A 17,176-nucleotide genomic window follows, 5' to 3' on the forward strand; every position below is an offset into this window, starting at 1 on the left:
GAGAAAGTTTAACACAAATCAAGAAGTATTTAAAAAAGGGCAAGTTATACCACCGCAAAAAAATGAGAAACAACAATCCAAGCATTTAAAAGCACCAAATGTAGTAAAAAAAAACTTCTTCTTCAACATTACGTTCTGAAATTAATTGGTTTAACCAGTTAAAGTGCTTGGTCAATTAGCTGATGGTTAAACCGACCAAACAGCCAAAAATCTAGTTACATTTAGAACTGTATAGTTTAATCGGTTAAAGGGTTTAACTTGGCTAATGAGCTGATGGTTAAACCCCTTATGTAGATAGTTAGCTTGATTAATTGGTCAGTTTAGCTCGGCAAGAATAATTTGTTAGGTAACCTATAAAATTTTTTAACTAAGTATATTCTCGAGGTTAATTGGTTAATTTTTTGGGCGGTTTGTCGTTTTAACCAGTTTAGCTATCGGCTAATTAGCCCAGTTAATTGCTTTGAACCAGTAAAAGCTACAATCTTAATCTTTACCAAAATATTAAGAGAAAATGGGTACATAATTTGGGCTTACACTGTAGATATTTCAAGAGAATTATTGTGGGCTGTCATTTTCCATAGCTATCTCGATTGGTGCATATTTGTCAAATGTAGAGATAATTTTACATTTTTTTGAGTTTTAAATAGAATTTGTGTTTAAATTGATTGTTTGTTGAAAGAGAAATTCATTTTAGACTTACCGAATTTGAAGCCGGTCTTGATGAGCAAAATTCTTCGCGAGATGGCGCCACGCCGTCGCATCCTGTAACAAAATAACGTCAATACCAGCGCCACCTTTCTCTAGAAAAATGTTTGCAGCTTGAGTAACAAGGTCAACAACACTAAAATCAGAAAGTGGCCAAGTTTTGTAAAATAGTGATTTTTTCAAAGAAATAGTGATGTGATTGCGAGTGGTGGACGCTCCCCGGACCACTGTCGAGAGTTTGAGGTGAGTCTCGCGGCATTTCTCGCGACAAAAAGCAAAAGTGGCCACCGATCTGTTAGCGATATAAAAAATCCACTCGACGACCCCCTCGAGCGAGCGCTTGCCGGAATCCGCCCGAAATTGCCCAACCGGACCGGTCGGCGGCGGCCCCCGAGCCGCCCCCATCCGCCGAAAACGAATTTCGATATGTGTTCTCTCCTGTCATTTGTGATTGTTTACGAGCGGACTACATACGAAATTTGCCGCCCAATTCAAACTCGGCCGCTTTTACGCCGCGCAAATTTCGCAAGTCGCGGCGGCGGCGGGGCCGCTGCGTTCTTCCGCCACTTGGCGAATTCACCCAAATGTCAAGTTTTTTTCTCGGTTCCAGTTCTTGTTTGTCAGTGGAAGATCACGTTGCTTGGACCTCTGCCTCCTCACCGCGTAAAAACGCTTGATGGCCTGCAGGGAACTTTCTATCTGAATTGCCGGTGCAAGGAGCCGCACACTTCCATCCAACAGGTAATTTTCCCATCAAAATTTCGCCGCCGCAACTGCTAAACCCGTCAAAAACAGGGTCGGACTCGGAGGAATCCTGCTCCGATGACGTAAACCGCATGTGACGTATTGACGCCCTCTCAGCGGTTGCCATGGCAACGGACATAAGCATCTCTCTAAATGTCAAAAAGCAACCGAATTTTACAAATCATTCTGTTTTATCGTTTTGCTTTGTTTAGTCAACCTCAATCAGGCCACATTGGTCGACTTTCGACCAATCAAAAACTCCGTCAAGATTATTTTCCCGATTCAATCAAAGACCTCGACGGGCCACTCTACTCAAGTTTGATGAGGCCCTTTTGCTTGACCTTCGCCCAGTCAAAGACCCTCATTTTCCGGTTCAATCAAAGACACATGGAAGCGCTTCCACGGCCTAGTCCACTCGGGGAACGCACACCTGCCACCTTGTTAATTGTTGATGTTACAGTTTTGTGGGTTTTTCCAGTTCTTTCGCTAAGCGATGTGGTTACCGACGTAATACGATCGCCACCAACTATACGAAATAAAAGAAAAATGTAAGAAACTACCATGTCTGGCGCCAATTGTTTCAACGACATGCCGACAGAGATCTTCGCAGCGAGTAACGAAAATGACGAGTCCAGAGGCGATTTGATGGAAGCCAACGGAGATGTTTACGATCACTTGCCCAATAACAATGTGTGTCCGATGAAGAATTATTCGGAGGCCTCGTTCGGCGGTGACGTCATGTCTCTGCAGTCGCAGGACCTCGGGAGAGATGTCCAACAGGACCAATTCATGGGTAAAAAATGCGCGTGTAGTTTGATTCGTTGGAATAAGGAATTCAGCGTAAACATTTAAATCATCGGTCAACAACAACGGAAGAATTTGGGAATATTTCCAATTTTTTCCGATGCGTACTTTCGGTTCAGATTTAGTCAAAAGGTGCAAAAAAGGTGAATTGTTTGTGAATTCAGCCTTCGCGGTTTGCGGCGTTTAAAATGGAAAGTGTTGACTGTAAATTACAGCGTGTTGAGGATGATACATTTTGTACGAAAGATAAGATTTTAACTGTGAAACAGTCGCAAATTTTTACTTTGGAATTGAAATATTACACTAGGCTGGGTGCCGTACTGAACTGGGGTTTGTACACTGTTCACCGGTTTAACCGGAAATGACCTTACCTTTTGTCGAAGTGGAACAGTTTATGGTTTTTACCTCACGAAAATGTGGAAGCGATTTTCAGTAAGATATAATTATTTGCAAAAAATTACTTGGTGACAAGGTTTGTTTTAAGAAGGTAATGATTACAGTTTCAACTGTAAAAAGTAGCTAAAAAATTATAGTTTTTCAGTATTTTATAAATAAAGTAATTGCTCGGAAAATCTCGAGGGTATTATCGAATTGCTCTATTTGTTTTAATAATTCGTGATGGAACTGTACTCTGTCAATATCCTAATTGTGATTTTTTATCTACTTTCTCCAATAGCTTTCAGCAATTGATAAAAGTGAGAGTAACAAAGAGGTACATATACAGGGCGTCCCAACATTCACGGAACGACTCGACGGTACGAAAAAATGTTTCACTTACCAAGTATTTTTGTCAATTCGTTCAAAATTTTTTTGGACACACTGCACACTTACGTTTATCGACGTTACATGACAAATGCATTGAAAATAACCTATAGTTTTATGGAAAAGCGTGTTACATGAAAACTGCATAATATATGTGTAGATTGCAACAAATTAAACGTTTCCGACGTTTTTATAATTTTATCCACAACCCATATATTACAAAGGAATAATTATACTGGTTTCAGATGCATTATGGGAGTCATACGACACTAGTGTTTTATAATTTGTAAGACACCAGAAACAAATTACTATTTATTAAATCACTTAATAACATTAATACGAACGAAACGAATAAAATAAACCCGCCATAGCAACCATTCCATGACCTGCCGTGTTTTGGGGGCCTTCGGTTTCGTGTCAAAACTTTTCTTGCGTGTCTTAGATGCCTAATAAGACACACGTATAATAAATAACTTATTAATATACATAAAAATATTGCGGTCTTCGTACCGCATTAGAAATAAATTAACCAAAGTGCTCCAAGTGAACATTTTGGAGCACTTGGTGTTCGCAACTACATGAATTTCCCTCTACCGGGTATAAACGGACGCGCGTTTCGACGGCAAATCAGTCATCTTCAGAGCGACGATGCAAAAATACAACTTTAGCCAGTCGTTACGTATGTACCATTTGTCCACTTATAACTAAAGAACCACTGAACAGATTTTGATAGGGTTTTCACTGTTGGTAGCTTTACCCTAAGTTTTAATACGTAAACCACTCACCATTTTGGCAGCGGCCTGAGCAATTACGAAAAACATGGATTTTTGTGGTAACCATATGGAGCGGTTACTTAGCAACGGCTTGTTATAAAGAAGAGTTCATTGATTTAATTTGTGTCAAGCAACCAATTTTTGTATCTGTCAGAGTCACTCTTCAATTACATTTACATGCTTTAATTAGATCTAGTTGCGTTTTATACATACAGAGTGATCACAAAAAACGCCCCAGTAATTCATGACGAATAAAGTTCTACAGGGTCATTATAAATGTTTGTAACAAGTAGTGGGCGTAGCGGCGCACCTAAAGCATAGCGCACAGCCACCTACGATGGGACAATCATTTATAATGACCCTGTACTTGCTCCTAATAGAATTAAAAATTAGAATAACATTTAAATATACAAGGTGTGCTATATTTTTGAACTCAGAAAAACATAATGAATCTAACTGTACCAAAAAAACTGTGTATTGCTAAAAAATTAAATTGACCCTTGCAAGGTAGGGTTGGTAAGGGCAACATTTTATATCCAGTTATATCCAGTTTATAGTACTTTTTGAACCCTTCAATTTGATGTATCACTTGTTGAAATCGGATTTCAAATAAGAGAGATATAAGCTGGGGCGTTTTTTTGTGACCACTCTATACAAAAGTATCAAATATTGGCTGTAACTTTTTAATTTGACAATTTATGAAAAAATGTTTAATATAAAACTTGATTGGTGTATTATCCTGCATCATCTGGTCTTTCTAGTTTGTTCCTATCTTCTTTTGTTTCGCTGCTATGGCAACCAACTTCGGTTTTCTAAATAGCACCCATACATTTTTTGTGTGATTTTCAAACAAGCGTATCTTTCTGTATTCATAAATACAGTTTTGCCATTATGGGGAAAAAGAATAAAAAAAAAACAATTATATCTCGTTTACCTTTTTTTTCTTTACGTAATAGGTACTTTTTAGTCGTTCTTCCGTGATTTAGCACTCACGATAATTTTTTTTGCCTCCTTTAGATTTTTTCAAAATGTAATTTTCTTTTATGGTTTTTCGACAACTGTTGCATCCGTTACTCTGGTAGTAAAATTGAAATAAAATGTTTAAGGCAGTGTACATTTGCAATATACCAAGGACTCATTTAAATCCAAGGTAAAACAAAAATATTGTCAACCGTTCTCATATCATTGCAAGTAAGTCATTATCTTACGTACGATTGGATAAGGTCTTGTTACGTCATTCATTCGCCTTATAAGTAATGAATTCGTTACTTAACTGATTTTTTTACACAAATAATGATAAAAAAGTACTGAAACTACAAAAAATACAAATTATACCTGCTGCAAAACAATGCAAAGAAACTTAATAATTAATTAGTAAACCGCGAACGTAGATTTCGCGCACTAGTGCTTTAAAATCATCCAAAACGCATTCGCCTTTTTGAGCATTCTAAAAATAATTTGACTTGATAATAATAAAATCTAGTGTCACCTCCGCGTTTTGGAAAAAGGCGACAATCAAAGGTTCTTGCATTGGAACACTAACGCTGTTTCGTAGAGAAAATAAACATTTCATGGGTCGAAAAAAAACTGTTGCAACTAGGATTGAGAGCGGTTCGCCATTTTTGGTATTACCGGCCTGAGATCGAGTTGTTTTTATCACCTTAGAAACAAAACAAAAAAACAAAAAGTCTACGGTACGTGAAATAACCTGATTGGTCCGTAACAAAACTCCGGGATGCAAAACTCTGGGTGTTCTGGCGAGCGAGCTTCATTGAATTTTTTTAACAAAACGCCAATTCTTGGATGTTGAAAATTTCGACAGATTGAAAATAAATCGCTATTAATCCGATTGACACTTTGGCAAGCGCCATCTATTCACAAAGGGTACACAACAAAGCAGACATAATGTTTGTTTCAATAAATATTGTACAAACTTCGATGCGCAAATAAAGCACTCGCTCCTTCGTCGCTCGTGCCTCAAATAATGCGCGAAAAATGTCTTCCCGCACACGGTTCGTAAATAACTATTGCCATCTCCATATCGGACAAAAAACAGCCATGATTGGTACAGTCAGGGCGTACAAAAACTGATTTTACGTTCTTACAAGCTCTACCAGGCCCAATAATCAATGCAACCTTGAAATCAAAATTGTAAATGTTTGAGGATGATGCGGTAACATCTTATACATGTTAGTGTCGTCAGCAAAAAAATGTTATCGTGAATTTCTCGCAAGAACTCGATTACATCGTCTTTACTTAAAAAGAAATATTTTCTAGGTCTTGTCCTTGCTATTTTCCTTTTCACAAAAACAACGAAACGACTGTGTTTACCAATATTCACATTTTTATTCATAGCTATGGAATTTTGAATGTCACGCGTGAGATAAGTCATTGTTGTGGCACTTTTTTATGCGTAGGTTTACAGCATCCGCTGCGGTCGTGCGTGCAATCTTCCCACTTGTAATAAAGCGGTATTTCATGCGGTGGAGTTTCAGGATCTGATTTTGGGGTAGCCTTTGCAGACGGAGTTCCGTCCGCGGAGCCGCAAGCCTCGCGGGACCAGTCGAGCGACTCGAAATCGGACGACACCGCGTCGAACCCGATCGTCGATTACCAAAACGGCAACATAAAGAAACTGAACAACAAAGTGTCGAAGGGTTCGAAGAAGAAGATCGGGACGGGAGTGGGACGGGGCAGGCCCCGCAAAGCTCTCGTCGCGATGTACCACAGCCAGATAAGCGGCGACAAAAACACAATCAAGATACGAATCAAGAAGAGCAACTTCACCGCACAAGTCCAGCTGACGCCCAACAAGAAGAAAAGCGGCAGGCGGAAAAAACCGAAAGTGACGTCGGACACAGACGTGTCCGACTACGAATACAACAACGCGAAGAAGAGCAGAGCGAGCAGCGACAATGACGTAACCAGTACTCAGGAAAATGAACCACAGGAGCAGAGCGGCTGGGGCCAGTACATGCCTGAGCCCGTCTTGTACAAAATCTTTCAGATTTTGTGCACCCAAGACGGCTGTTTACCGAATCTAGTGAGGTAAAGGGGTAGGTGTGGGGACGGGAGGAGAGAATGAAATGGGGACGTTTTCAGATTGTGCAGAGTGTGCAAGTTGTGGCGGAACGTGGCTTTGACGCCGTCGCTGTGGAATAAGGTCGACTTGAATTATGTGAAGGAGCCCTTCAGGACAGACCTGCAGCTGCATTGGCTCATCTACAATCGATTGTCCTGCTGTCAGGATTTAAATTTGGGTAAAGAACGCATTTCTGCCGGTCGACTTTTTCACGCTCTCTCCCTCTCGATCAGGTGAATGGAAGGTTCGTGACATACAGATCGCGATGGAGGCTCTCTGCCAGCACTGCCCCAATCTGCAAGGTCTCAATCTGAGCGGTTGGAAAGGTCTCAACGCCGACAACTTGAAATATTTGACCACCGAATGCAAGAAATTGGAAAGATTAGATTTGTCGTCAATTAACGTGAGTTGTTCGCTTCGTTTCGTGCCGCCGATCGACAATTTCGACTGTTTCAGTCTACGTCTGCAATTAATTCGCAACCGTTGGTGGCGATGGGCCAGACCATGAACAGTCGCTTGACTCACTTGGTTCTCGCCCACAACAAAATGGCGGGCTTCACCCAGATCATGGCGTCAATTGCTGTAACAATCGCGTCGTTTTGCGCCTTCTCGTGTTAGCATTTGCTGTTTCAGACGAACTGTCCCAACCTCCAGCTCCTGGACATTTCGAATATTCGAACGTTTGCTCACAACAGCGCCCTCCTCCACGTCGAGAAAGTCCAGATCGGCTGTCCCAAACTGCGAGTGTTGCGCATCACCAACAGCCAGATATGGTTGGCGCCGGCGAGTTTAACCGACCAGGTCTGCACCATCACCATCGATTTTGTTTCCATTAGTTTGTGATTTTCTCTGTATTAGGTGGCCTCACCCGGTTTTCCCCTTCTCGAAGAATTGTCCCTCGCCGGTCTGGAAGAGGATCAAACGACGACTTCCAGGTCCGTGGACGACGACGGGATAGAAAGAATCCTGAAAAATAGTACAAAACTTCGTTTGTTAGATGTCAGAGGGTGCATTCGCCTCACCGATTCCGGATTGGTCAAAGTGCCGGCCTGGGATCTGGAACATCTCTTTCTGAGTGGTACGTTGCGGAAGAAACGATACGAAAGTCGCACGCTGATCGTTCTATTTTTAGCCTGTTACATAACGCGAACCCAGAATTCCGGATTGGAGTTGATCCTGCAGAAATGGAGTCACAGCCTTTTGGAAGTGGATCTGGCGTGGTCGACGGCCACGTCGTCTTTGGACGCGGCCGTCACTGCGTTGGCCGAGAGGGGGCTCGAATCGAAGCTGAGGTAAACAGGATGGGGCTCATTGTACAACGTGATCAAAAAGGACTGTTTGGAGTTACTAATACTGAATTTTATCGTTAAATAGGACAAATGGAGTCACTTCCGGTTGACTGACAGCCGCATCATTGACAAGTGACATTTGACATTTCAAATATGGTGATTCTGTTCAAGAGAAGACTTCATTTATGTTTAGAGCAAAATGGGGCCGAATTCAAGCATTTCCTTTAGATAATTGTTCTGTATTTCAAGTTTAATTACTTTGTACCGTTAATTTTTACTTTCATAACCTGCCATTTTGTCGCTGTTGATTTTATGTCATCTGTCAAAAAAATCAACGAAACGGTTGCGGTGTTACAAATAGCCGAATACTGAAACTCAAACCGTTCTTCTTGATCACCTTGTGCTTAGATGTTTTCCATGGTAAGTAACAATGATGGTGTTAACGATTTCCAGGACCGTGAACTTGTGCGGGTCTTCGGTGAGTTTGGAGCCCGTCAAGGCCGTGCTGCGGAACTGCCCCAACCTGCATTCCATAAACCTGCAATCGTGTCGGGCGCTGCCCAGGGGCATAAAGAGGTTGTACACAGGTGAAGCTGTCCAAGAACTCAAACAGAGTTTGCAAAACAGGCCAAAGAACGACGTCAGCGAGTCGGAAAATGAACAGTCACCAGCTCACCTGATCGCAGCCGCCGAATAATCAATCGCGTTTGTTATGATGAAAGAAAGCTTTTTAAAAACGAAAAAAGGGAGAGCGCGAACTGTGACCAAACGCATCGACCTGTCAATTGAACGCACGATTTTATGTCAAATTCTAAACGCGGGCCGGTCGCGCTCGGGTTCCGCCCCCGGCCGTGTACGTTCACCGGGAGCAAAAGTGTTCTGGGGGTTGCACCGCACTGGAATCTCGGCGGACCGGGGGGAAGGTCGAGCGCTTACCGCTTGCACTGCAGAGCAATAACACGTGACTCGACAGCGAACGCATAAACCAATCGCGGCGCCAGTTTGGTCACATTTCGCCACATAGAATACTTTAATATAAAAATTTATAAATATTTATTATATATACATTGTATAAAAAATGTACGATAATTGTCTGAATATTTTAAAAGTTGACCTTATTTTGGATTAGACAAATACTTTACTAATTTAATACAGGTTGTCGAGTGTACAAAGTATTTTATTAAATTCCTTGTTAGGTCTAAATTATTATTATCGTCTATGTAAAGGATTTAAGAAAAGAAATATTAGAGGAAGCAGTTGACCGTATTTATTTATTTATTGTTGAACCCTTGTGAAAATTTAAATCTCCCGTGACAGGTGAGTATTGTTGTGATTTGTTTTTGTTGCGCGTATTTTATTACATTAGTAAAGTATTTTAGCATCTCTCAACGATCTGTATTATTTCTTGTAATACAAATTGTTGGGACACGTGACCTTAAATATTTCTTACCTGTCTATACGTAAATCTTTCAACTGAACACCAATTAAAGTGTACAACATGGACAAAAAAAAAAAAAATACACCGACTTTAATGCACCACCGTTCGTTATTATTTACTCGACATTAAGGCGAGATTTGTGCTGAATTTTGTTTGGGATCGTTTTAGTGAAATGTATTTTATTATGATAGATTGTGTACCTACTGTGTAATTGTCTATTAGATCGAAACTTATATTGTATTTCTAATTATGTTAACTGTTTTGTAACAATAAAAAGGTTTCGTTATTTTTACAAGATTAATTGTGCACTTCACCATTAAATAAAACGATTAAACAATGCGTTCGTTTATTAAACATATAGTTGTGATAACAAAATTTCTCTTTCTCGTCACTTTATATTTCTAGAATAAAATATATTTTTCAACAACAAAAACAGACACTTGTTCTCTTACAAAAAACGGGGAGGTTCTAGTAACCGTCGAATTCGTTGCTTCGTTTCTAATTGGACAATCAGAATGCGTTTTTGGGGTTCGAACAAGAATAATTTTCACAGAGAGCGCACGTCAATTGCTACAACACGTATAGAACATTGGCAGAGATTCAAAATTGTCGCTGACGACATTAATTTTGATATTATAGAGACTCCCCTGAACGGAATGCAAGCGTACATCGAAGAATCTGTTTGCCATGATGCTCACAAACAAACTCCCACACCCGCGAATTAGTTCAGCTTGACACATGATAATACTAGATGTCGCCCCGACCGCAAAATGGCGGCCGCGACTATATTTTGATACAAATGGCACCTATACACTTGCCACACATCCATAAACACCTAAGTTATAAAAAAAAATATATTTGATTAATATGCTACAAATGCTCGCCTCCTCTTGAACACAGTCTCGAAAAGCAACAATCGATTAATTACTGGCAAGTAATGCGTAGCCGCACTGACTAAACTCCTCGTAGCACTCTTCACGTACCAAACTATTATTGCGTGAAATGAAGACTAGTTGAATTCGAACTGTTAAACCTGGCTTCCCCTTCCACCTTGACGTAGTTGCTGGGGAAAAATCCGCTCTCGAAGTGTTCGTTTCGGCCCTTCCACCACCCCTCCCGGTAGCCCTCTTTACCTATGACGTAGACCGTCTGACCCTCCTTCAGTTGCAAGTGGCAGTGGTCGGTGGGTTCGAAGTTTCGTACGACCGTCGCCAGGAGTTGCCGGTAAGGCCACAGCAATTTTGTGTTTTCTTCCAGTCTGAAAGCGAATCGTGAATCGCCGGTTTTGGCGCGCTGCTCCGACTCACCTCTCGAAATTCTCTCTTAAACTGTTTATCTGATAATTGAGCACTAATTCTTCGATGTTACTAAAAAACTTGGACAAGGACAGGTAATATTTGCGTTCTTGCTCGTCCGTGTTGCATATTTTCATGTGTTTTACCGCATTGTTCGTCCTGGAACAGAAAGTAGATGACATCATTTAAAAGCTCACTAAAAATCTGTTAATTTAAGTGATTAATAGTTATTTATGCAACAAGTGAGTAAAGTAATACTTTTTTTTACGAGAAGGAAAATTTGCTGCACGAGCTCAGCGAGTGCGCAATCCGCCGAGTAAAAAAAAAGATACTTTACTAACGAGTTGAATACAAAATTTTTTTAGTGCCTGTAAGTTTAGATAACAATTTTTTCGACACTCAAAATTTGAAAATTTTCTCCTGTGTGAGCCTGTGGATCTTTAAAAAGTTCGTTTTACTCGCGTTTTAAATTGGCCCACTCATGCCAAAAAATCCCAATTTACATACGAACTCGTTAAAAAACAGTATATTAAAAGGCAAGTTTCATAAGACCAGTCTTGAAGCACGAATTCAAGATTAAAAAACGAGTGGCGTAGCCACGAGTTATTTTAAAGAATGAGTGCTTCAAGGTCTTATGAAACGAGTTTTTTATACAATTTTTTGTAATTTGCCCTTTTCAAGCCGTTTTTAAACAAAAATGTTTACTTTCCTCGATTTAGGGATTTTCGTGGCGGTTGGTAATGTCTTAATTTTAAAAGTGAAAATTTGATCAAGTCTTTAAAGTCGCCTTTTGTTTTATCCAAATTCTGTCACAAAACACGAATATGAAAGATAATCTTTCATGTACGCCCGCTGAAATACGTGAAATTCCCAAAAATACGGTCGCGAATTTGTTGCTTGATAAATCCTGATAAATAATTCTTTGCACGTTTTGTAATTTAAACTGACACGCATGACGAATCAAGTTTTGCCAACCTAAAAATTTTCGTAAAATGTTCCGTGAATGATGACTATAAGGACATCCCAGATGATGACGTCGCGTTCGTTAATATGTCTATTAAAGAATCAAAATGGAGGCAAATTACAAAAACTACTAATTATGAATGAAAAATTTTATAATTGCGTTAAAAAATGACACGCTACGGCACTTTTTTTAACGCGAAATGCGTGCAAAAATGAACCGCTATGGCACTTTTTTTAACGCTTCTTGACCGATTCAAAAATCACATATTTTATGAACGCAAACGAATGAAAAAAACTTGCACTTTTTTTGACGGACGTCAAAAAAAAACATAAATTAATCAAACTACAGCTGACATTTACATGAGATAATCGTGGCAACATTGCATGACCCTGAGTAGACAGCTGTCGACGACGTCAAATCGTAGATGACAGTTTTGATCCAAAAAATTAACAGTTTTGGCGTATGTGAAGAATTGCAAAAAAAAAATATTGATGTGGAAAAACAACACAAGTGAATCCAACAAAAGAAATAATGCGATCTTTAAACAAGACGTTGCCAAACTTCCACGCCGTTTCGCTGTTGACAATTGATCCGGTTTTAAAAATGGCCGGCAGTGATTCCGACGGCTGAACAACAATTTCAAATTGATATTTGTGCTGAAGTGAACGGCAACATCATTTTCGGTACGTAATTTACAAGATTACAAGATTTAAACAACACAACTGTCACTTTTTTGATATTTTTATCTCGAACAAAATTAGATTTTCATATTTTAATGCGGAAACAAAAGACTGAGAAATGTCACAAATTTGTATTGTCAGTGTCAAATTTCTCAAAGACGTTCGTGATTTCGACAGAAATGTTGCAAATTGGCAATAAGAAAGTTATTCATCGTCGAACTAGAGAAATAATTTGTAATACGTTTGATTAGATGAGAATAACTTTTCCTTTTGTTTTTTCAATCTATTTAGCGAAAATTTAAATTTACCTAGATATTCCTTTTTACGGCGTTTATGAGAAATTTGACACTGACAATATATTTTTGTGACACTTCTCAGTCTTTTGTTTCCGCCACCAAATATGCAAATACCTCTATGAGGTTTCAAGTGAATTTCAGTAAATTTCTCCATTGACAACCTATTAAAAGTTTTTACTACCCGAAAATTAGACGCCAGATTTAATTCTTTTTATTCACCGATATTGTACCCCGTGAGCAACAACTGTTTCAGTTGGCAACAATAGATTCTACTTGAAATTGGAAAAACCCCGAATTGTACCTATTTCTGTTTGTTTTATTGTGATTATTGACAGCTGACATTAATTTCAAATTTAAACGTCTTGGTTTTTGTAATTTCTTATTAATAATAGTTATTTATTTAACGAGTTCGTGTGTAATTTTGGCTTTTTTTGGCATGAGTGGACCAGTTTAAAGGGCCACGAGTGCCAAAAAAAGCCCAAATTACACAAGAACGAGTTGAATATAACGTTTTTTTGTTCGACGAGCCCCTTAAAGGCTCCAAATCGCTAAAAATCTTTAAAATTAGATTGACGTTTCGTTTTGACAAGTTGTCAAATTTATCAAAATCCGTCCACACAGGAGAAAATTCTCAAATTCTGACAGTGTCGAACAAAAAAATGGTTTTCTCGTTGGAACATGACACAAAAGTCACCAGTTTTATTGCCAACTTGCGCTACAACCTAACAAAAATTCCCAACTCTTCAATAGTTTTTGACATTTGACGTCCGAAAAACGTCATAGATCGTACATATCGACCAAGATTTCCTTGTAATTTGTCTCGGCAAACCCACTCACTTGAGCGTCAGGGCGTACTTGTCCTTCTCGTCGCTTTGCGGCCTTATCCTGACTAGAAACGTGCCGTTCTCCCTCCTCTCCAGCTCGTTCTGTGCCTTGATCCTGTCCATCTCTCCGACGAACCACAACTTGTCCTTGAGTCCGGCGTCGGCGCCGTTCACCACCGACTCGACGGACGAGCTCGACGTCGAATGGTGGTGATTGTGGATGCCGCACCGGCCCGACTGCGCGATGCACTGCTTGTGGACGGCTATGTTGCAGACGTTGCACCTGTAGCCCTGGTAGATCAAGCCGCGGAGGTACTTGGAGCAGTGCAAACACTGGACCGGATCGTCGAACGTCTGCAACTCGAAGCAGTGATTCGTCCGTTTGATCGACTGGGGGTGGATGTTGTCCCTGAAAGAAGAGAGTCGGTGATTTTGGAACGCGACCACCACCCGTATCGACTGACAGAGCGTCGTTGATCGCCTTGATTAGCTGCTGCTTCAGTTCTATCGTCCTCACGAATATTGTGTAGGCCATCACGTTGTCGTTCTTCACCAGGTGGAAGCTGTAGCTGAAGCGGGCTTCCCGGCTCAGCACCGCCCTGTTGTGGGTCTCGTCCACGTGGTACTCGCTTATGTTGATTATGTGGCGGTAGGCGAACTGCTGACCCTGCGCCAACCCCCCCGTTATACTCTCTCTCACCGTCACGCTTTCACTCCCTACCTTCAGTTGTTTACAAATCAGCACGCACTTGTCAAAAATGAACACGTAACGGCTTTTAATTCTTTGATCGTCGTGAGCTTTGATTTTCAGTTCGCCGTCTTTGATCAGTCTCCCGTAGTTTGCCAGTCTTTGATCTGTGGGGTACCACTCGACGATGTTCTCCTGCAGGTTGTTGATCACTGCCAGGTGCTCGCTGTCTCTGGCGGCCTCGTTTATGAACCCTGCCACATCCAGCATGGCCTCTCGAGCTCGCCTCAAATCATTGTACTCCTCGTGATTCTTCAAAACAAAAATAAAACGTTACATGGACGCCTTTGTCGATTAATTACTCACGGGATCTGTATGTTCGATCAGCTTGTCCAAGAGCAGATGGTACTTGAGGATCCTTTGCATGGGCACCGACAGCACGTCCCTCAGCTTGAACCTCCCGTTGTTGTCCTCCTTTTCGTACGCCTGCAACGATCACAAAATCATTTCTTGCAAAGCGACCTCGCGAGCGATCTGACCACTACGATCGTGTTAAAACCCTCGTCGGTGTCGCACAGTTCTTGCAAGAGATTCGTGGAGCGAGTCAGATTTGCGCAGTACCCCCCGTACACCAGGAACCTCTCCCTCCACTTCATAAACGTCAAACTGAGCTTGACCGTGGGATCTCGAAACTTCTTCAGCTCGTGGTAGAACGACGAGTGGATGTCGTGCAACTCCTGAAAACGATCGCGCTCGTGACAATTCGATTCTCGCTCGTCCCCTCACATTGATTTTGTAGAAGACCGTCTCGTGGTCTTGGGGTTTCATCTGACTGCAGAGCGGCTTCATGAAGTTCCTCTTGAGCTTGGCCAGGACCTCCACGTAATTCTTCTCCGTGTCCAGCAGCTCCTTGATTACGAAATCGCGTTTCTCCGACGTCGGCTGGATCTAAAAACCGACGATCGTGACGACCACAACAAATGCGACGCGGTGCGGAGAAAAAAAAAAGTGAAAAGCGATTCGTGTAAGGCAACTTAAAAAATCATATACCTCGTGGGGAGTTCGCAGGACGCACAAATCTTGATAGATCTCTTCGCTCGCTACATCGTAAATGGGATCGTTCATTCCTCGAGCGCTGGAAGGTAGTTCGCTACGTAACCAGAAAAAAAAGAAAACAAAGCCATGCACAATGTTCGTAAAAAACGACTACAACTAAAAACAAATGGAAACTTGTGTCAAACTTGTAAAAAAAAAGAAATCACGCTCTGGACATCAAAATGCGAACCTCTGGCAGACAAGTCGAGAAGGTCACGTAACACAAATCGTCGTAGACCTCCTCTTCTCTGTCTTCGGGCCTCGGACAGGGGATCGTGAATTGCAACCAGCTGGGTTCGCACACGCTCGGTCTGACGTCTCTGTTTCGGGTTAATGGTTATTTACAAGGAGCGACGCAGATGGTCATACAAGCGTGCGAATTTACTACTACGGGGGTAAAACGTGGTAACAGTAGAATTTTATCGATGCGGACCGCAGACTAAACGGCCAACTGATCGGACTAATTCAGACACTTCAATGGGGACCACGGTGTAAACGTTCAAAATGAATTGAGCTCTAATTGAGAAAAAAGCGATGTGAAACACTCTCTGAACAACTAATAAGCAAAAACTGCTACTTGAACGTGGAAAATAAAATGTTCTTTTAAAAACATATAAAAAGTGGTGCCAGCTTAGGTTTTAAAACAGCGTCTAAGTTATTATCTCGTTAACATCCACGTTTTAAAATTTAATGGGTTGACCCTGAGTAAATTGAAATAAATAAAACAATCTGGAAAATTTGAACTTTGGCGCTAAAATTTTGTTTGAATAATTATTTAGTTGTTTATGTTCAAGCACATATTTATCTCCAGCTAATGAGATTTGGTATGAGAAAGTAAGTTGTGCAAATCCTGTTATCAGCTCTACTTACACAGATTTGAGGCTTTGATAAATAACTTCCTCTTCCTTGGTTTTGACTTTGTGAGCAGTAAAACCCCTGAAAACCCACACAGATTAAGAGAAATCACCCATTCATATCATCCAGTAAATTACAATATGTTTCCTTCTTGGGCCTTGGAGCTTAAAGACAGCTTAGACAGAGTGCATAATACTTTATGGAAATTAGTTAATTCAAAAAGCACCAAAGGGTCAAATAAATCATGCTCTTTCAGACTGAAAGAAATCAGACAAGTCCTTAAAAAGAGTTCAATGTTGTGTAAACACAAGAACTGCAACAAAAAGAGATGTGATGATGTAAATGATGATTTGACTGACACACTCACTTGAGCCATTGTTGGCTTGAGATTTACATCCTTCATGTCAATACATCCTGGATCTACCTTATTGAGCAATTTACAGAGCAGCACCCCATCCCTTAGTATGTTGGCAAGGTCGGCGATGCAAGCCTCGGGCAAATTGGCGCGGTGGTCCTCCCGCAACATGCCCCAACGTGTCAACCATCTTGCACATTCCTTCCACAACTCGTCGGTGGTGTCTTTATCATTGTACAGGGCTGCAGCCATCTAGACCCACAAGAAAACACAACACATTCGCAAGAGTTGAGCGTAATAAACACGGTATAATACTAACAGTGACGGAATGCGGTGGTCGACTTCCCAATTAGTCTGTGGTTCATTGAAACAACGTACGCACTAATCTGACGTACTTTTTTCCTCCAAAACAAACCGATAAATACCTATCAGCAAATAAAAATGGATTTACTGGCGTCAAAATGACATTAAACAGGTATGTCACTCGTTGCTATGGCGGATTGTAAATAACGACCGCGGCGCCATCT

At 40.8% G+C, this 17,176-nt stretch overlaps 2 protein-coding genes across 4 annotated transcripts; one reads left to right on the plus strand and one right to left on the minus strand.

The window, feature by feature from the left end:
* The first annotated feature begins 788 nt into the window (after window positions 1-788).
* Window positions 789-9,892, plus strand: LOC138136970 (F-box/LRR-repeat protein 6-like). 3 transcript variants are annotated; one of them, XM_069056277.1, is made up of 11 exons: window positions 789-948; window positions 1,316-1,446; window positions 1,928-2,242; window positions 6,302-6,836; window positions 6,891-7,048; window positions 7,104-7,273; window positions 7,327-7,452; window positions 7,504-7,671; window positions 7,729-7,948; window positions 8,003-8,162; window positions 8,613-9,892. In XM_069056277.1, exons 3-11 carry the CDS (start codon window positions 2,011-2,013, stop codon window positions 8,854-8,856), a joined length of 2,013 nt encoding a protein of 670 aa, XP_068912378.1. In that variant the 5' UTR covers window positions 789-948; window positions 1,316-1,446; window positions 1,928-2,010; the 3' UTR covers window positions 8,857-9,892. The 3 variants fall into 3 exon arrangements, with proteins under 3 accessions (XP_068912378.1, XP_068912380.1, XP_068912379.1); XM_069056279.1 differs by having other exon boundaries at window positions 6,311-6,836; XM_069056278.1 differs by lacking the exon at window positions 1,316-1,446 and having other exon boundaries at window positions 790-948.
* A 34-nt stretch (window positions 9,893-9,926) lies between these two features.
* Vav (Vav guanine nucleotide exchange factor) lies at window positions 9,927-17,132 on the minus strand. The gene is made up of 13 exons (XM_069056276.1): window positions 16,969-17,132; window positions 16,662-16,901; window positions 16,432-16,607; window positions 16,310-16,375; window positions 15,395-15,494; window positions 15,131-15,292; window positions 14,884-15,081; window positions 14,711-14,830; window positions 14,378-14,656; window positions 14,121-14,323; window positions 13,670-14,065; window positions 10,905-11,051; window positions 9,927-10,855 (listed from the first exon to the last, which is right to left on the minus strand). Exons 2-13 carry the CDS (start codon window positions 16,899-16,901, stop codon window positions 10,588-10,590), a joined length of 2,355 nt encoding a protein of 784 aa, XP_068912377.1. The 5' UTR covers window positions 16,969-17,132; the 3' UTR covers window positions 9,927-10,587.
* Between the last annotated feature and the right edge of the window lie 44 nt (window positions 17,133-17,176).

This window comes from Tenebrio molitor, chromosome 8 (assembly GCF_963966145.1).
Source record: "Tenebrio molitor chromosome 8, icTenMoli1.1, whole genome shotgun sequence".
In the NCBI taxonomy this organism is placed as follows: Eukaryota; Metazoa; Arthropoda; class Insecta; order Coleoptera; family Tenebrionidae; genus Tenebrio; species Tenebrio molitor.

Excerpts from the sequence above, each read along its gene's own strand:
- LOC138136970 (XM_069056277.1), top strand. The coding sequence starts at position 2,011 with ATGTCTGGCGCCAATTGTTTCAACGACATGCCGACAGAGATCTTCGCA. Across the intron at positions 2,243-6,301 it reads CCAACAGGACCAATTCATGG|CCTTTGCAGACGGAGTTCCG; the intron begins GTAAAAAATGCG and ends ATTTTGGGGTAG. Across the intron at positions 7,453-7,503 it reads AGATCATGGCGTCAATTGCT|ACGAACTGTCCCAACCTCCA; the intron begins GTAACAATCGCG and ends TTGCTGTTTCAG.
- Vav (XM_069056276.1), bottom strand. The coding sequence starts at position 16,901 with ATGGCTGCAGCCCTGTACAATGATAAAGACACCACCGACGAGTTGTGG. Across the intron at positions 16,376-16,431 it reads GCCCAAGAAGGAAACATATT|GGGTTTTACTGCTCACAAAG; the intron begins GTAATTTACTGG and ends GTGGGTTTTCAG. Across the intron at positions 14,657-14,710 it reads TGATCGAACATACAGATCCC|AATCACGAGGAGTACAATGA; the intron begins GTGAGTAATTAA and ends TTTGTTTTGAAG.